Below are 16,990 nucleotides of genomic sequence, written 5' to 3' on the forward strand. Positions count from 1 at the left end.
GGCAAAATGAGAGGACAGGTTGAACATCAGAAGTCAGACAGGGTCTCCTGGCTCTCTTCTCCAGTCAACATTCTCTGACAAACTCTACATAGACCAGACATCTCCTCAATCACACAGGACTTAAACCAGGGGTGTCCAACCTTGGCCATTTTAAGACTTGTGGACTTCAACTCCCAGAGTTCCTCAGCCAGCTTTGCTGGCTGAGGAACTCTGGGAGTTGAAGTCCACAAGTCTTAAAATGGCCAAGGTTGGACACCCCTGACTTAAACCATGGGGAAAAATACAAACCCAAATACAAAAGGAATGTCAGATCAGCAGATTGGGTAGATTCTCGTTCGGGTTCCAAGGGGTCTTCCCGCAGCCCTCGTTCTAGTCTAGGGCTCCCAGTGAAGATTGATTTGGGAGGAGGCCCCGGTTTGGGAGAACCTGCTTCCAAATGAATCCACGCGCAGAATCAGGCTCCTCTGGGCATAACAGCCGTGGACGGGAGGAACGCTGAGCCTCCCTTCTCTGGGCTCTGCGGGGCACCACCCCAAACCCTGCTGGCTCGCCCAAAGGACCCCGTGCCCCCCCAAAATAACATAGCAGCCACCGCATCAAAAGCTCTCGGCCTTCGTGGAGGGCAGATCCCTCCAGTGCAAGGTGTAAAAGGCCCAGGGTTCAGGGACGTAGATGATGCCGGGGTATTTGTTCCGGAGGATCCGGTCGTTCCAGAGCCAGCCGATCCAGAGGGCCACCAGCCCCAGTGCCAGGAGGAAGGAGTAAAAGAGGAAGCGGCCGTTGCTGTCCATGACGAGGCCCTTCCGCCTCTGGTGCATCACCAGGGCCACCAGGGCGAAGGTGGTGAAGATGAAGAGGGTGAAGATCTGGCCCTCCGTCACCAGGTACCTGCAAGAGGGAGGGAGCCCAGGGCGAGGTCAAGGTGAGCTTCTCAAGCAGGAAGAAGGAGCAGATGCCTCCCAGAAGGGAAGGGGGGGCTCTGCATGTGGGGGCGGGCAGACCTCATACTGAAGGCATAGTCTAATTTGACACTTTCGTCCCACGTCCTTTCTTCACCTGTACCAGGGGCCTCCAAACTTGGCCATTTTAAGACTGGTGGACTTCAACTCCCAGAATTATCCCCAGCCAGCATAGCTTGCTCTCTTGTAATCCCTTCCTCTGCAATCTCTCTCTCCACTTTCGGAGGTCAAGAGAAAAAAGAAACAGATACGGCTGGCTGGGGAATTCTGGGAGTTGAAGTCCACCAGTCTTCAAGCTGCCAAGTTTGGGGGACCCCTGACTTATACAGTACTCCTGGACTTAGGACCACAATGGAGCCCAAAATTTCAGCTGCTAATGAGACATTTGTTAGGTGAGCTTTGTCCCATTTTATGACCTTTCTTGCTGCAGTTGTTAAGTGAATCACTGTAGTTGTTGTTGTGATCCGCCAGCATCCTGCGGAGACGGCAGCAGAGTCAGACAGTGGGGAGGAACATGGGCCAGGCTGGGGGTCTGGGGAGGACTTGGACGAGGGTCCTGCATCCAATGCAGAGATGGGGCCAGGGCCATCTGAGAGTGGGGTGCTGATTCTGGGGTGCCTCCGGAGTCTGGCAGCAGCAAGGCAGAGGAGCAAGGGGAGCCTGTTCCCAGTGAACATGTGCGCAGAGCTACTAGAAGACAAGAGCAGCTGAGACAAAAGGGGAGACTTGGGAGTTAAGGCTGAGAGGTGATTGCCCCTCCCCTAAGGTATAAAGGACAGGCAAAGGTAGAGAAACCTTTGCAGGAAGCAAAGTCGTTCGCTCTGTTCAGATTAAACCTTGAAGCTCTGTGTGGACTTTGTACTTCAGTTGGGTTTTTACAGTTCATTTGGCGCTTTGGTTGTTGGCAGCAATTCAAAGGAGAGAAAGGTGGGTGCTTATTTTGAGGGACTGTTTGGGACTCATTGCATACAGGCTGGGAATGAACATAATTCCCAGCGTTGAAATAAAAAGAGGGTAGTTTGGACTAAGTGTGTGCTTAATTACAGTCTCAGGAAGCCTTGGCCAGAACAGTTACGTTAGTAACACGGTTGTGAAATGAATCTGGTTTCCTATTGATTTTGCTGACCAGAAAGCTGCAAAAGGGAATCATCACGTGACCCCAGGGACACTGCAAATACGAACCAGTTGCCAAGTATTTGCACTTTGTTCACGTGACTATGGGGATGCTGCCATGGTCGTAAGTGTGAAAAAAAGATAGCTTTTTCATTCCCGTAGCAACTTTGAACCCGTCACTAAATGAACTATTGTAAGTCGAGAGGACTACCTAAAACTGTTTTCAGCAAGCTTTGGAACAGACCCAGCATAAATATTCTTGGAAGGCTGCAATGAAGAGCTGCAGCAGCAGCTACCAAACTCTACTTCTACCCGCTAAGATGAGCTAGCCAGGGGTCCTGTGGGAAGGAAGCCACCTTTTGGGGAAATGGCTGGTTACAAGAGATGCCAGTGGCTGACTGGCAAGACAAGGGGCCCCTGGGAGACGCCACAGCAGTGATGGTATTCTACCGGTTCGGCCAGGGGTGGGATTCAATTTTTTTAACAACCGGTTCTGTGGGCGTGGCTTAGGTGGTGGGCGTGGCTTGGTGGTCATGTGACTGGGTGGACATGGCTTGGTGGTCATGTTATTGGCTGGGCGTGGCCAACTCAATATCACTCACATCGAGGCACGCACTTCCTCGCCTGGCCTCTCGTGACTGTGGGGATGGTGCAACAGTTGTAAGCGTGAGAAATGGTCATGTCACTTTTTTCAGTGCCATGGTAACTTTGAATGGTCACCCCACACAAGCAAAGTACCAGCAAAGGAGGGGGAAAAAAACTCCAGTGAAGTTCCAGAGACAGGAAGTCTAGTCCTGCCAAGAATGTAATAAGGGTTAACGGAGAGGCAGTTTCTGTAAGCAACACCAGAATGTTTCCTTCCTGCCTTCCTTACAGGATTAGCCCCAGGAATTTCTTCTAACAACCGGTTCTCCAAACTGCTTAGGATGTTAACAACCGGTTCTAGCGAAGAGGTGCGAACCGGTAGAATCCCACCCCTTGGTTTGGCCCAGTTCTGCTGAGCCGGTAGCGGTGATGAGCAGCAGAGACCAAAACGGTTCTCTCCGCCTCTCTGCTGTCGGGCTTCCCTACTCACCTTTATCCTCTGCTTTTGAAGCGCAGCTGCTTTGCACGGCACAGCCGAGCGCTGTAGCTGCTGAAGCGACCGGGAGGGTGCAGGATTGCAGGAGGTGAGTTGGAACACCTTCGCGCCTGTGCAAAGCGTGCCCACTAAGCCACGCCCACCGAACCGGTGGTAAAACTTTTTGAATCCCACCACCGCCCCAAAGATACCAGTGTGACAAAAGGAAACAGAGAGCAGGCATCCATCCTGCCCCCACCCCTCTCTCTTTTCCCCCCAGGATGAGTTTTAAAGTTTGCAACAGGAAAGAAACGGAACCAGAGTTTGAAACGGTCTCCATGGATCAGTTTGGCAGGGTTCCCCTTTTCCCACCCCCACTTTGCCCCACCCGATAAAGGATCGCTAACTAGAATTGACCGATCCTTCTCTGAACAGTTTACAAGGCAAGAGACTGGGCCGTGGTTTATCGGACTATTTTGCAAATTCCACCTTGGAAAGTCCGTTCAAATATTCAGCCTAGATTTGAAATACATTTGAACAAGACAACCCAAGTGGAACTGACATTGTTTCCAATCTTTATGAAGGAAGAAGAAGTGGACTCAAGAAACTACAGAGCCATTCGTTGGAAACCGATGCCTGGGAAAATCCTAGAAAACGTCCTCAAACAGTGAACTTCCCAATACTTAGAAAGGAATAGGATTACTCGTGGCCAGCAAGGGGTTCATTAAAAATGGATTGTGCCCCACTAATCTGATTTTTTTAAAACGAAGGGACTAGACCAGGGGTGTCCAACCTTGGCAACTTTAAGACTTGTGGACTTCAACTCCCAGAATTCCTCAGCCAGCTTTGGGGAGTTGAAGTCCACAAGTCTTAAAGTTGCCAAGGTTGGACACCCCTGGACTAGACTGTAAGCTACAGAAATGCTGTGGATGTAACATACTGAGATTGTGGAAGAAGTCAGTCCATGGCACGACAGAGGAGATACCTCTAATAGCATTAATCCATGACTCCGTTTTGGGTGCAGCTCCGTACTACGCCAATCTTGTGAACCTGCACTTCCATTTCTTGAGTCTCTATTTGGAATGGACCACCAACTGCTTCCCCACCGGAGCAGCTGCATTAAGAGTTAGAAAATAGCTAGCTGGACATGTTGGCCCTCCGTTTTTTTTGGACATTTGCCTGGAAAAAAGGAATCCCAGGAGCCAAACCCTTTTCGTGGCATTTGACCCTTCCGGGGACTCCAGAAAATAACTACTTGAAACTTAAAAGATTAGTCCTGGTGCAAGGAACAGTTGCAGAAACTGGGTGGGGGGGAGTCTAATAAAGAGAAGAGCCAGGGGTGACTTCTTCTAATATTTGAGGGACTGTCACCGAGAAGTGGTTGACCTATAATTCGAAGCACCCGAGGGTACAATAAGAAGTAACAGATGGAAGATTACCAGAGAGATCCAACCTAGAACTAAGGATAAATTTCCTGTGACCGTGTTTTCCCGAAAATAAGCCCTAGATTAGTTTTTACACATGCACCTAACGTAAGAACCATTAATTAACGGAACAGCTTGTCTCCAGAAGTTGTGGGGGCTCCATCACTGGAGGTTTTAAAGAAAATATTGGACAGCTGTTTGTCCAGACTGGCCTAAGGGTCTCCTTCTTGAGCCACTGATTGGACTAGAAAACCTCCAAGGCCCCTTCCAGCTATTATTCTATGTTCCGCTTGGGATATTCAGACGCCAGCCGAGACACCAACTGTCTCACATGCAGATACACCTGGCTTGGTTTGGTTGCCTTCTCGTGTCACCTGGGCTCACTTACCAGTAATAGAGGCTGCTGGGCCCAATGAGGAGTAAAGCAGCCACAGGGATTCTCGGCTGTTGTTCTTTGCAGGGTATGAAGCAGCCAGAAAAATATATGCACAGAATGAGAAAGAAGGGGATGTACCTGTGAAGAGAACAACATTGCAAGAGGTTGTGAGGGATAAAGTGGAAAAGGGTCTCCTGGTGTTTTTAACACCTCGTTTCGGTTCCTCCGGCTTGGCAAAGTGGACAAAGTAGCTGTTTAATGGCCTGAAGAGACAGTTTTGAGAACCTGGAAGTCCTCACCCTCTTTTGACCTAATAAAAATACTTGATGCCTCAGTGCCTACATCCTTGAGTATCTAGTGTTCTTATCAGTGTAACCAAGCGGTGAGAGAGCCCTATCTTCTTCCCTTTGCCCTCAGAAATACCCGGCCACTTTGACTGGACATTTAAGCCAGAACAGGAATCCTGCCAGCCTACATCATAAACCCTGTTCTCACTTGTAAGAAGAGAGCCCCTTTCGTCTTCGGTGGCCAAAAAAATAATCCAGAGAAGCGTAGGAGCGCCTTTTCTGACCCGCCCCTTTTATATTCCAAGACATATGACTTGGGATGAAATGTGCTGGTCAGAAAAGGCACGGACGCCAAGATTTTTCAATCTTACCAGCTGGAAGATGTATGGACTTCCATTCCCAGAATCCCCTAGCCAGCAGAGCTGACTAAGGAATCCTTGGGAGTCGAAATTCACACGTTGTCAAATCTGCCATCTTGGCTGACACCCTTCCATAAATTGTTGAGGGGAAGGGGGGAGGGGAAGTGAGCAATTGGCGTATAGAAGGTAGAGATGAGCAAGGTGTGTGTGTGTGTGTGTGTGTGTGTGTGTGTGTGTGTGAGAGAGAGAGAGAGAGAGAGAGAGAGAGAGAGAGAGAGAGAGAAAACTGGCCGATTCCAGCCTTCAAGGCCGCAGAGCCTGGGAAAGGAATGGGAATTGCATTGAGTGGCATGGAATATCCAAGCGGTTCCCAAAACACCTGTATGGAACGCCACTGGACGAAGACGGATCGTTGAAGAGAGGAGGGGCAGGGAGAAGGGGGAAATGCCGTAACATTTCATGCTGGAACTTTTAGCCTTGCCTTGTTCCGTTTGCAGCCACTAATCCTCGGTCAAAGAACCTATCACTTCAACCAAGTGGAGTTGAGGGTCTTTCTTTACTAGGGACCTAGCTGGGGCAAGACTGACACACAGCTTCGAGCCGCTAAGGCTGGAAACGTTGCGCTAACGGATTCCTCCCGATTCTTAGCCACTTTTTTTTCAGTTCTGTATTCTATCATCTTTGGCGGCTGACCGGTTTCCACAGGCAAGAAGAAGATCCTGTGGCTTTAAGGCCCTGACCCATTAAAATGAACAGGGTTCTTAAAGCTGCAGCAGCACCTTTTCCTTGGGGTCACGTGGAGAGCTGGAAACAGAGGGGCCGCTTTGGTGAGTCACAGAGAACTGGGCTGTGCACGCAAAGCAGGACGGGCTTGCTCCAAATCCTTTTCACAGAATCCACAGTCCTGTTTGGCAAAAGTCCAGGGACTTCTTAATGAAAACAAGGGAAATAACTATGCCAAGAGCTTGGAACACTGATTACCAACCAATAATACGGGGAAATGCAGCAGAAACAGATTTAAGTAAGCAATCCTGCACCAAAAATCCTTGATTTAGGCTTTGATAACTCAATCAAAATGCACTTTTGGTTCGTTGCATCCCCCTCATGGTTCTCACAGCCCACCAGGAGGGCTCAGACAGGTGCAGGCCTACCTGGTGGAAAGTCTCACCTAGCCAGCAGCTCCACAAAGGGGTGAGCAGGGGCAGTGATGCAGGTGTGACCAGATTGATTATTAAAGTTTTTAAGAAGAAACTAGTCACTGGCCTGAAATGTTATAGGGTCTCCTGCTTGAGCAGGGGGTTGGACTAGAAGACCTCCAAGGGCCCTTCCAACTCTATTATTCTAATATTATTCTAATTCTTGGCCAGGTGGCCTAGAGGTGGAGCTCTCACCTCACAATCAGGAGGCTATGAGTTCGATCCTAGGTAGAGGCAGTTATTTCTCTCTCTGGGCACACTGAGAATATTATCTGCTGAACAAAACTCCTCACTGGCGACAGGAAGGGCATCTGGCCATTCAAACACTCTGCTTGCTCCATTCAGTTGCCCAGACTCCACCCCCACAAGGCAGCATGGGGTGGTTAAAGAGGATGATGATTCTAATTCTTGATCCGTTAAAATCTTGTTAGAAAGATGTCAAGTGGTGGGGAACCCGCTGTGGTTTATGATTTGCTTATCTCTATTAATGCATTGATGAAATGTACCTCCAGTCTACCCAAGGAAAGCAGGGGCAGCATCAGGTGGCACAGAATCCACAGAGAGAGAGCGCATTACAACAAATCAGCGGCATGGAAACAATGCAGCCAAGCAGACCAATATTTTCAGGATGCGAAGAAAAGGATCCCGGATTAGATTCCAAGACTTTTGGCTCGGGAACGGCTGGCCCCTTTTGTGACTGTTTTTCCTCTTTGTGTCAGAGTAGGTGTAAGGGTGCATTTTTGTTCTTGGGAAGGGGCTGCATAGTTTCGCCCCGAAGGACGGCTGCGGAATCTTTTTAAGAAGGAAACGAGATGAAGTAACCCTAAAGGAGGTTTAACGCGAGGAGCGGCAAGCCCCACGGGGACTCCAAGGGAGGCACCTGAGCAAATGCTGCCGGCTCTCCCAACTGCCCACCTCTCGTGCCTTCTCAGCCCACGGGACCAGGTGAGGCCACGTTTTTCCCCAGAGCAACAGGGAAAGGGAGCCGGTTCCACACGCAGCCAAGACTCACCACATGGAATGGCCCAGGTGCTCATCGTAATAGTACAGCAGTTCAAAGGAGTCGATCTGGAAAGGAAGGAAAGGGAAGAGTCCAGAGACCGAAGGCATGTGGGCCAGGCAGCCAAGAGCTCTGCTTAGCGTGGCGGTTGTGACAGATAGTCCTCAGCTTATAACCAAAGGAGAGCGAGAGCGAGGGAGGGAGGGAGGGAGGGAGGGAGGGACGGAGCCAGACTAGCAGTGTCAGGAGTCACAAGCAGAGCGAGCCAACCTCTCTCACCAGAGTCTCCGGCTTGAGATTTTTGATGATTGGATTCTCTCGGACGGACAGGTGGAGCTGGTAGCCGCTGAAGATCAGCCGGTGATTGACAGAGTCGCCCACCAGGTGGATGCTGGCCCCCATGACGAATACGATGATGCAGAGATACACCATGGACCGGGGAAGAGCCTTGGGAGAGCGCTCCATCAGCTGCACACAAAGCCACCGGGGTCTGAGGCTGGGGAGCAAAGTCAGGCCCCTCCCAGAGCCCCTCAAAAACCTCCTCCCCTTTCCTAAGAGGAATCCAACTCCCGCAGAAGCCGTCAGAAACTGTTCCGGAGGGGAAAAGTCTCTGCAGAAGAGGGGGTGCCTCAACCTAAACCCCCCCCCCGCTTGGAGGTAGCGGTATCCCCCTGCCCGGCCCCCACTGAGAATGGAGGAAGTTCCCTGTGGGCCCCTTTCCCCTTAAAACTAGCGAGACAACCCATTTAGGGGGGGCTGCGATGGAGAAGCTGCTGACCCAGGGCTGCCCTAGAGATGACACCAGACCGATTCAGCCCCTCTGCTCTCTTTTGGGCTGTTCCCAAAACATCGGCCTCCAGTGCCACCACGAGGAGTGAGGGACTGACGTCTAAACGGCAGCCTTCTCTCTCCTAGTTCTTCCTCCGTGACTCACTCAACCGTCTTTTCAACAGGGGAGAAACTGATTTTCTTGGATTAGTCACGAAGGAGATGAAGGCTGGGAGGATTCTGGGAGTTGACATCCACACATCTTAAAACTTCCCAAGGTTGAGCAACACTGTCCCAGATGACTTTGTGCAGGAAGAATCCAGCAACTATTTTACCTTCAGGAGAATAAAGGGTGTGATGATATTATAGGCCATGTGAAAATAATCCCCCACGCTGGGTCTGTTCAGGGGAAACCACTCCAGGGGAAGCACGATCTGCAGAGGGAGACAAAACACACACACACACACACACATAAAGCACGAAGCCAGATAGGCAGGCTGTGCCACCCCTTCATTATTGGTGGGCTTTCTGCGGCAGATTTTTGTCAAGGTTTTTGTCGACCATAAAGGCCACCTTGGCTTGCCGATATTTTTCTCTGTGTGTTTGTGTGGGCGAGACAGACGGAGGGAGGGAGGCAACGTCAAAAGCCAATGCCAAGAAAAATTAATCTCAGAGCAACGCAAACATCCTAATCCCAAATCTTCTTTGCCAAATGCATTACAGAATATGGAGGAGGATTTGCAAGCGACAAACAGCTTACACTGAAAAATTAAAGCACCAACCATCCTTACACGCATATCAACCAAGAGACATGTTGACATATTTGTAGAACAGTGTGTAACACACCATCCTGACCTCACACTCAATGCGTATTCAGGGGCTGTACTATTTACCTTCCTGTGAGCACGCATGTCAAGATGAGGATAAAGAGATCAGACTGAAAATTTACTTCCAGGATTTCTTGAAAATAAAGGTGATTCTGGAAGCTTTGTGTCATGTTATGTTCCCTTTCACTTTTCTTTCAAAGTAAAACCATTTTTGTAAACATTTTAAAATGAGAATGGAGCAAACAGCCAGGCTGGACTTTCAAGAGGATCAGCCTTTTCCCTCTGTCACACCGAAGTGCCCCCCCCCCAACCATCTTGGGCTCAGCAAAAACCCCTCCCACCATGAACCCGGCTGCCCAGCCAACCGGCCAGCTGCTCTGCTAGCTCTGTCCTGCCTGCAGTCCCTTGTTTTCCCTCCTGGGTTACAGGTGACAAATATACCTTTTCTTTTTATGTACACTGAGAGCACTTGCACCAAGACAAATTCCTTGTGTGTCTAATCACACTTGGCCAATAAAGAATTCTATTCTATTCTATTCTATTCTATTCTATTCTATTCTATTCTATTCTATTCTATTCTATTCTATTCTATTATTCTATTCTATTCACTGTTTCCTAGTATGATTTGATTGCTTATTGTACCCTGTGACTATTATTGTCATACCTTATGATTCTCGACTCTTGACAAACGTAACTTTTCTTTTATGTACACTGAGAGCATTTGCACCAGGACAAATTCATTGTGTATCCAATCACACTTGGCCAATAAAAGAATTATATTCTGTTCTGTTCTGTTCTGCTCTATTCTACCCTACTTTACTCTACTCTATTCTATTCTTATTGTATCCTATGACTATTATTAAGTGTTGTACTTTATGATTCTTGACTCTAGATGAATGTATTTTTTATGTACACTGAGAGTATTTGCACCAAGACAAATTCCTTGTGTGTCTAATCACACTTGGCCAATAAAGAATTCATTCATTCATTCATTCATTCATTCATTCATTCATTCACAAAACTGAACAGATTTGATGCAATTTGGAGAAAGGCAGAAGAACAAGGGAGAGACGCCATTTCAGTAGCAAGAGTCAAAGTCAACTTCAGCCGGTTTCATTCGTGAGTGGGAGGTGAAGGGCACCTCGGGGTGAGGGGAGGAAAAAAAGAGGCCCACGCAGGAGTGTTTGCAGGCGGGAGCTCCCTTCTGGGGCAGCCCAATTTGCCCATGACGGCTGAGGAGTTTATGGTCCTGTTGTCACCTGCGGTTAAGAGTCTTAGTGAAAGAATCCCAGTGGGGGAAAGCGCCACAGAACCCCGGGAGCAGAGAGCTCGCAAGGCTGCCCGAACCCCAAATGCTAAAGCCAGGATGCAGCCAGGCCTCCAACTTACGACCGCAATTGAGCCCAACATTTACGTTCTTTAGCAAGACATTTGCTAAGTCAAGGGTCTTCAAACCTGGCAACTTTAAGGCTTGTGGGACTTCAACTCCCAGCATTCCTGAGCTAACATGACTGGAGGAGGAATTCTGGGAGTTGAAGTCCCACAAGCCTTAAAGCCGTCAAGTTTGAAGACTTCTGGGTTAAGTGAATTTTGTCCCATTTTACAATCTGTCTTGCCACAGTTGTTAAGCGAATCGTTGCAGTTTTTAAATTAGTAAAACAGTTGTTAAGCGAATACGGCTTCCCCATTGGGATTCTGACTTTGCTTGTCAGAAAGTTGCAAAAACTGATTATCAACTAAAAAAATACTCCTTTGGTCTTTTTAGTTGCCAGCAGAAAGGGAGCCGGGGAAGGCAATGCATTCCTTACATGCTTCAGATCATTGCTAGGCAGCCGAAGCTTCTGGCGTGCAAAATTCTTACTGGAGAGCATGATTGGTGACTCTTGGCTATGGAGGTGTCCCATTGGAGAATATACATCCAGGGGGTGGGGGGGAAGACCAGGGTCAAGGGGGAAATGAATGATGTGTCTTAGAGTCGGATGCACCCAGGTAACGCTGAAATGGTCACTCCTAATAAATCTTTTTTTTTTTTCTTACTCTGAGAAATGTGGCTAGATTTGAATGGGGGTGATTTGTCAGAGCCTTGACACTGATCACATGATACACCCACCCACCCCGGACACTGCAACCGTCATAAATATGAAACTGCTAAGCGTCTGGATTTTGATCACACCAGTCACTTTTTTCAGTGCCGTTGTAATCTTTGGAGGGTCACTAAATGAACTGTTATAAGTCAAGGACTACCTGTATTTGGGAAGGAACCTTCATTTTTCTGTCCCGGTGCATCTTCACCTCAATTCCTCTACATCCTCTGAACCCTTAACGTCAATCGACCTCATCCCCGGGGTACTCACCATGGCAATGGGCCGGCCAAAGTCCAGGACCCAGTTTTGCAGAGTGAAATAAAACCACAAATCAAAATGGAAGCACGAATCCCTGCAAACATCATCCTTGAGGATCGCTCCATGCCTGGGAGTGAAAGCGGGAAGGCAAGGGATGTAAGTCAGGCCAACCAACACAAACACACACAGACACAAAGCGAGGAAAAGGTATCTTTTTCTACCACCCTCCCTGTTGAAGGTGGCATAGCAGCTGTCTCCACACTTGTTTGAGCCATAATTTCAGTTGATCTCTGTGAACTGCATCTTGGGCTGGCTTGGTGCATCCCAGAATGCAGGCGCACTAAACCTTTGGCCGCCACAGAGTCATCTGTCCTTAGCAGTTTCGGCAGGGTTTTAAAAAAAAAATCGAAACAGCAGCCATGGTTGTGTGATCAAAGCTCCAGCTGTTTTTATGCGCATCATGTCAAAACAGCTTTATTTTCAACTCATGAAATATTTCTATGGTCTTTTTAGAGTTGCCAACAGAAAGGGAGGGGGAGCAGGGCGGCAGCTTGCAAACCGAAAGTGCATTCCATAAATGTTTTCAAAGATAAGTAACTAGGTGACTGAAGTTTCTGCCGGGCAAAATTCTAACTGGAGAGCATGATTGATGACTCTTGGCTATGAATGTGTCCCATTGGAGAATATGAATTACGATACACCCAGGGGGTGGGGGGGAAACCAGGGTCAAGGGTGACAGTGAATGATGTGTCTCAGAGTCAGCTACACCCAGGCAGTGCCGGACATGTTAAACTCCCCATAAATCCTTTTGAAGTTTTGGAAGTTTGGCTCAAGACTCATGATTTAAATTGGGGTCACTGCCGGAATCCTGGCACATATCTTGTTTTCATTTAATCATAGATTATGGTGACATCCCTGCCTGACCCCAAGATGCCACAAGGATTGAGGGGGGGGGGGAGGGAATCCATTAAGTCAAGACCCCTCTTTGCCTCAAAAAATTCGCTGCTGCTCATGGCCATTTTAATGCTTCTTGGATGTCTGGTTTTTCTTCTAAAGACACAGATTGTTTCCTTCCCCCCAAATTAGCCCGTTTTCATGACTTTAAATCCAGAATGTCTAACGTAAGATGGTTAAAAAAAGAAGTCAGCCTGGGCTGCGCCCTTTCAGAATTGTCAGCTCTACCATTGTAAATCAATCAACCTTTACTGTCAGAGTACAACCCGTGTGCGATGAAATTGGCTGAGCCTCCCTTTGTGCATCCCTCCCCAGCACAACTCACAATGAAGACAGAATATACATTGGGGGCAGGGGTTGGACTACATGACCTATACAAGGCCCCTTCCAACTCTGTGAAATGCTTCAGCCCGCTTCGCTTTCACTGGCATTCCGCATGCCTAAAATGCAGGAAGGGAAGAGAATGGGACGGATGATGATGACAGGAACCAGAGGTGCCAATCCAGGGCAGATTGGAAAGGAATGCAAAATGCCACCAAACCTTAGCTCAGGGCTCTCCAAACTTGGCCACTTTAAGACGGGTGGACTTCAACTCCCAGAACTGTCCAGCCTGCTATGTTGGGAGTTGAAGTCCACCCGTCTTAAAGTGGCCAAGTTTGGAGACCTCTGACTTAGAGCATGGAGTGAAGTTTAATAATTGCGTTTTATTTTTGAACACTTTTTAGCCCTCCAGTTCTCTAAAAATAGGAACCCAGAGCTTCTTTCCAAGCTCAACAAGTTCCTCCTGTCCTCTTCACTTTCCTTCAGAAACGCCGCTTTGCCTCTCCTTTTGTCTCTAGATACAGAACAAATCATCTTCTTCATTCCATTTGCTCATCTACACTTCCCTGCCCCCCTTTTTTTAGAAAGGAAAGTTTTAGCAAATGTTGAGGCAAGTTTACACTGGCAACAAAGCAGTAAAAACGAGGATAATGAGGAAAACAACATGCAGTATCATAGCTAGAGGCCAGTTTGCTTTCATCAGCAACCAGCGTATAATAAAACCATCTCCAAACCTTGTCATTTATCCTCGTGCCGTGGGCATATATAAATAGCCGGCTGGAGAATTCTGGGAGTCGAAGCCCACCAGTCTTAAAGTGGCCAAGTTTGGGGGAGCCCTGCCCGAGCCAAAAAACCCCATTTGAACCCCTCATGGACTGGCCGGAGGGACGGCCTGGGACAAGGGGAAAAGGCAGGCTTGGGGAGGGCCATCACTGGAAGCTTTCAAGAAGAGACTGGACTCCCATCTGTCAGAAATGGTGCACGGCAAGGGCCTTCAAACTTGGCAAGTGTTAAGACTTACAGACTTCAACTCCCAGAATTCCTGAGCTAACATGACTGGAGGAGGAATTCTGGGAGTTGAAGTCCACAAGTCTTAAAGTTGTCAAGTTTGAAGACCCCTGGTAGGGTCTCCTGCTTCGGCAGGGGGGGTTGGACTAGATGACCTTCAATGTCCCTCCCAACTCTGATTATCTGTTTAATCTGCTCTGCCGGGAATATTCAAGAGGCGCTTCAGCCTCCAGGAAGGGCGAGAGAGCCCGCAGTCCGGGCGTCGCGGGGGGGAAGGAAGCCCCTTTCGGAGTTTCCTCAACCTCAGGGCGCGAGAGACTTCAACTCCCAGCATTCCCAGCCAGCAGGCGCCACATTCCCAGTGGCTGGGAGTTGTAGTCCGGCCACCCCTGGAAAGGGACCGAGAAAAACCGAGCTCCAAAACCGGCTCCGGCCTGGAGGGGCTTCCTCTGCGGGCCCCGCCGAGAAGGCGAACCGCAACCGCCCCCCTCCCCGCTTCCCTTCCGGGGGCAGCAAGAGGGTCTCGGGGCGTCGGGCGAGACCGGCCGGGCCGGGCCGGGGGTTGCCAAGGCGACCCTCGCGGGCGGCTCCGAAGGGGCCCCTCGCTGCCCCCTCAGGCTGGGCTGTCGCGACCCTTCGGCCCGGGAAGCAGCTCTCACCCGCCCGCCCTCCCACGGGGGCTGCTCGGCGGCCGTGGGCAAGAGCCGGGGCCGGGAGGGGATCCCGGGGTGGGGAGGGGAAGGACGGAGCACCTGCGGCCGCCCGGGTGGCGCCTCCTCAGGGACGCCGGGAGTCGCGCGGCGGCGGCGGCGGGAGTCTCCCTTCCTGCGGGGCTGCGGTCGCCGTTCATGGCAGCCGCCGGTTGGAAGCCGCCATGCGGGCAGAGACGCTAGTCCGGCGGCGGGGCGGGCTTGGGCGGCCCCGGCTTGGCGGAAGGTCTGCTGCCCCCTCTGGCCGCCCGGCCCCGGCTCAGCCCCGGCGGCGGCGGCCGGCCAACGCAGCGCCGTCCCTGCCGCGCCGGACCCCGCCCGCTCGCCCCAGGGGCCGCCCAGAGGCCGCTCCGTCGGGCGGCTGCCAAACTCCGGACGGACGTTTTGTTGGGCCGGGGAGGAGCCGGGCGGCTCTCCTGAGTTCGGTGCCCGTCCCGGGGAATAGAGCGCCGGCCGAGCTTTCGGGAAAGGCGAGCCCGAGTCGGTCTGAGCAGCCCTGAAGGTCCCCCCCACGAACGGCGGGCGGGCTGATCCAGCTTCCCCGGCTGCGGATCGGCTCAGCCCGGCCTCGGCTGGGAGCAAATGGCTTGGAGACATGGGGCTCTGTGGCTGAACCTCAGCGGAACGGAAGACGCTCCTCGGGGAAGGGCGAGAGAGGCCGGAGAGATTTAGAGATATAGAGATGGATGGATGGATGGATGGATAGGTAGGTAGGTAGTAGGTAGGTAGGTAGATGATAGATGATGGATAGATAGATGATAGGTGATGGATAGATAGATAGATAGATAGATAAATAGATAGATAGATAGATAGATGATAGATGATGGATAGATAGATAGATAGATAGACAGACAGACAGACAGACAGACAGACAGATAGATAGATAGATAGATAGATAGATAGATAGATAGATAGATAGATATTCAGAGATATAGATATGGATGGATGGATAGATAGACAGACAGACAGACAGACAGATAGATAGATGTTTAGAGATAGATATGGATGGATGGATGGGTAGATAGAGATTTAGAGGTATAGATATAGATGGATGGATAGATAGAGATTTTGAGATATAGATATAGATGGATGGATGGATAGATATTTAGAGATATAGATATGGATAGATATAGATATTTATATATAGATATATAAATATATATAGAAAGCTGAAGAACGGTTTTCATCCATGGCCTGTCCGACTCCTGAATGGGAAATAACTTTGTAACAAAGTAACAGATAATCAGAGTTGGAAGGAACATTGGAGGTCATCTAGTCCAGGGATCGCCAAACTTTTGGACCTCAGGGACCACGAAACTCATTTTAGATCCCAGGGACCACTAACTGGTTCTGTGGGTGTGGCCTAATTTGTGGGTGTAGCTTGGTGATCATGTGACTGGCTGGGCATGGCTTGTATCTGAATATTTATATAAATTTATATAAATATTTATATAAATATTGGATTTTTTATAAAAAAGCAGCTTTTACCCAAAATCAGGCAAAGCAGGCAGGCAGATTGAGTTGCTCATAGAATCATTCAGTGATCTATCTATCTATCTATCTATCTATCTATCTGCCATCGGCTAGCTCAGTCTCTCGAATTTGCTTGCAAGCAAACCTTCAGTCCTAAGGGAGGTTCGGCTGTACTTAAAAGCAGAGCCAAAGATCTAAAGACTAGCTAGAAAGCAAGAAATCCAACCATTTCCTGCTTCCTAGCTAATCTACAGTAAATCTCCGGGCACAGCAGGACAGATGATGGTTGGAAAAAGGAAAAATAGCAATTTGGCAGGCAAGTTTGCTGGTAAGGAGTGAGTGGGCGGGGAGGGTTCCCATGGGCCATGTGGGCGGTGCAGCCTTGTGTTCCTGCACAGCCTGGATTAATTGCTTTGGGGGGATGCTCTGGGGGTGAGATTTCTCTGCGGCCCACCAAAATTGTCTCAGTTGGCAACCACTGCTATAGAAGAAAAATGACTTAATCTCTTCAGATCTTCAGATCTTTTTTGAGATTTTTCTCCAATCTGTCTGCTTTGTAAGGACAGGGGAGGAAAAAAGCAACCATTTTTTGTAGGCAATCTCTCCTTTTGACTGTATTTTACTGTGTTTTTCCCTTTAATTCAGTTAGGCATGAAAGAGTTTTGTGGTAAAAAAAGCAAGTAACAGAAAATTTTCACCTTCCATATATTCATGTGTCAATAATAATACAAGACAATAAAATGAGACTAGTACCATCTAAAACCTGAGCCAGTAACCCAAGAGTTTTCAGCCTCTTACTTTTATGATAGTTTG

At 49.3% G+C, this 16,990-nt stretch overlaps 1 protein-coding gene across 2 annotated transcripts; it reads right to left on the minus strand.

Annotated features, from left to right (window-relative positions):
- Window positions 1-263: 263 nt before the first annotated feature.
- On the minus strand, window positions 264-15,023 carry CLN6 (CLN6 transmembrane ER protein). 2 transcript variants are annotated; one of them, XM_026687903.2, is made up of 7 exons: window positions 14,747-15,023; window positions 11,724-11,838; window positions 8,878-8,976; window positions 8,054-8,242; window positions 7,787-7,842; window positions 4,945-5,070; window positions 264-888 (listed from the first exon to the last, which is right to left on the minus strand). In XM_026687903.2, exons 1-7 carry the CDS (start codon window positions 14,842-14,844, stop codon window positions 597-599), a joined length of 975 nt encoding a protein of 324 aa, XP_026543688.1. In that variant the 5' UTR covers window positions 14,845-15,023; the 3' UTR covers window positions 264-596. The 2 variants fall into 2 exon arrangements, with proteins under 2 accessions (XP_026543688.1, XP_087829099.1); XM_087972973.1 differs by lacking the exon at window positions 8,054-8,242 and having other exon boundaries at window positions 14,747-14,966.
- Between the last annotated feature and the right edge of the window lie 1,967 nt (window positions 15,024-16,990).

Source organism: Notechis scutatus, chromosome 11, assembly GCF_049901735.1.
Source record: "Notechis scutatus isolate UNSWTSFEM ecotype Mainland chromosome 11, rNotScu1.2, whole genome shotgun sequence".
NCBI classification, from domain to species: Eukaryota; Metazoa; Chordata; class Lepidosauria; order Squamata; family Elapidae; genus Notechis; species Notechis scutatus.

Bases quoted from the DNA above. Each gene is read 5' to 3' on its own strand.
- CLN6 (XM_026687903.2), bottom strand. From the start codon at position 14,844: ATGAACGGCGACCGCAGCCCCGCAGGAAGGGAGACTCCCGCCGCCGCC. The intron at 8,243-8,877 runs GTAAAATAGTTG...CTTTGTGTGCAG, and splicing joins CACCCTTTATTCTCCTGAAG to CTGATGGAGCGCTCTCCCAA. The intron at 889-4,944 runs GTAAGTGAGCCC...TCCCTCTTGCAG, and splicing joins CCCAGCAGCCTCTATTACTG to GTACCTGGTGACGGAGGGCC.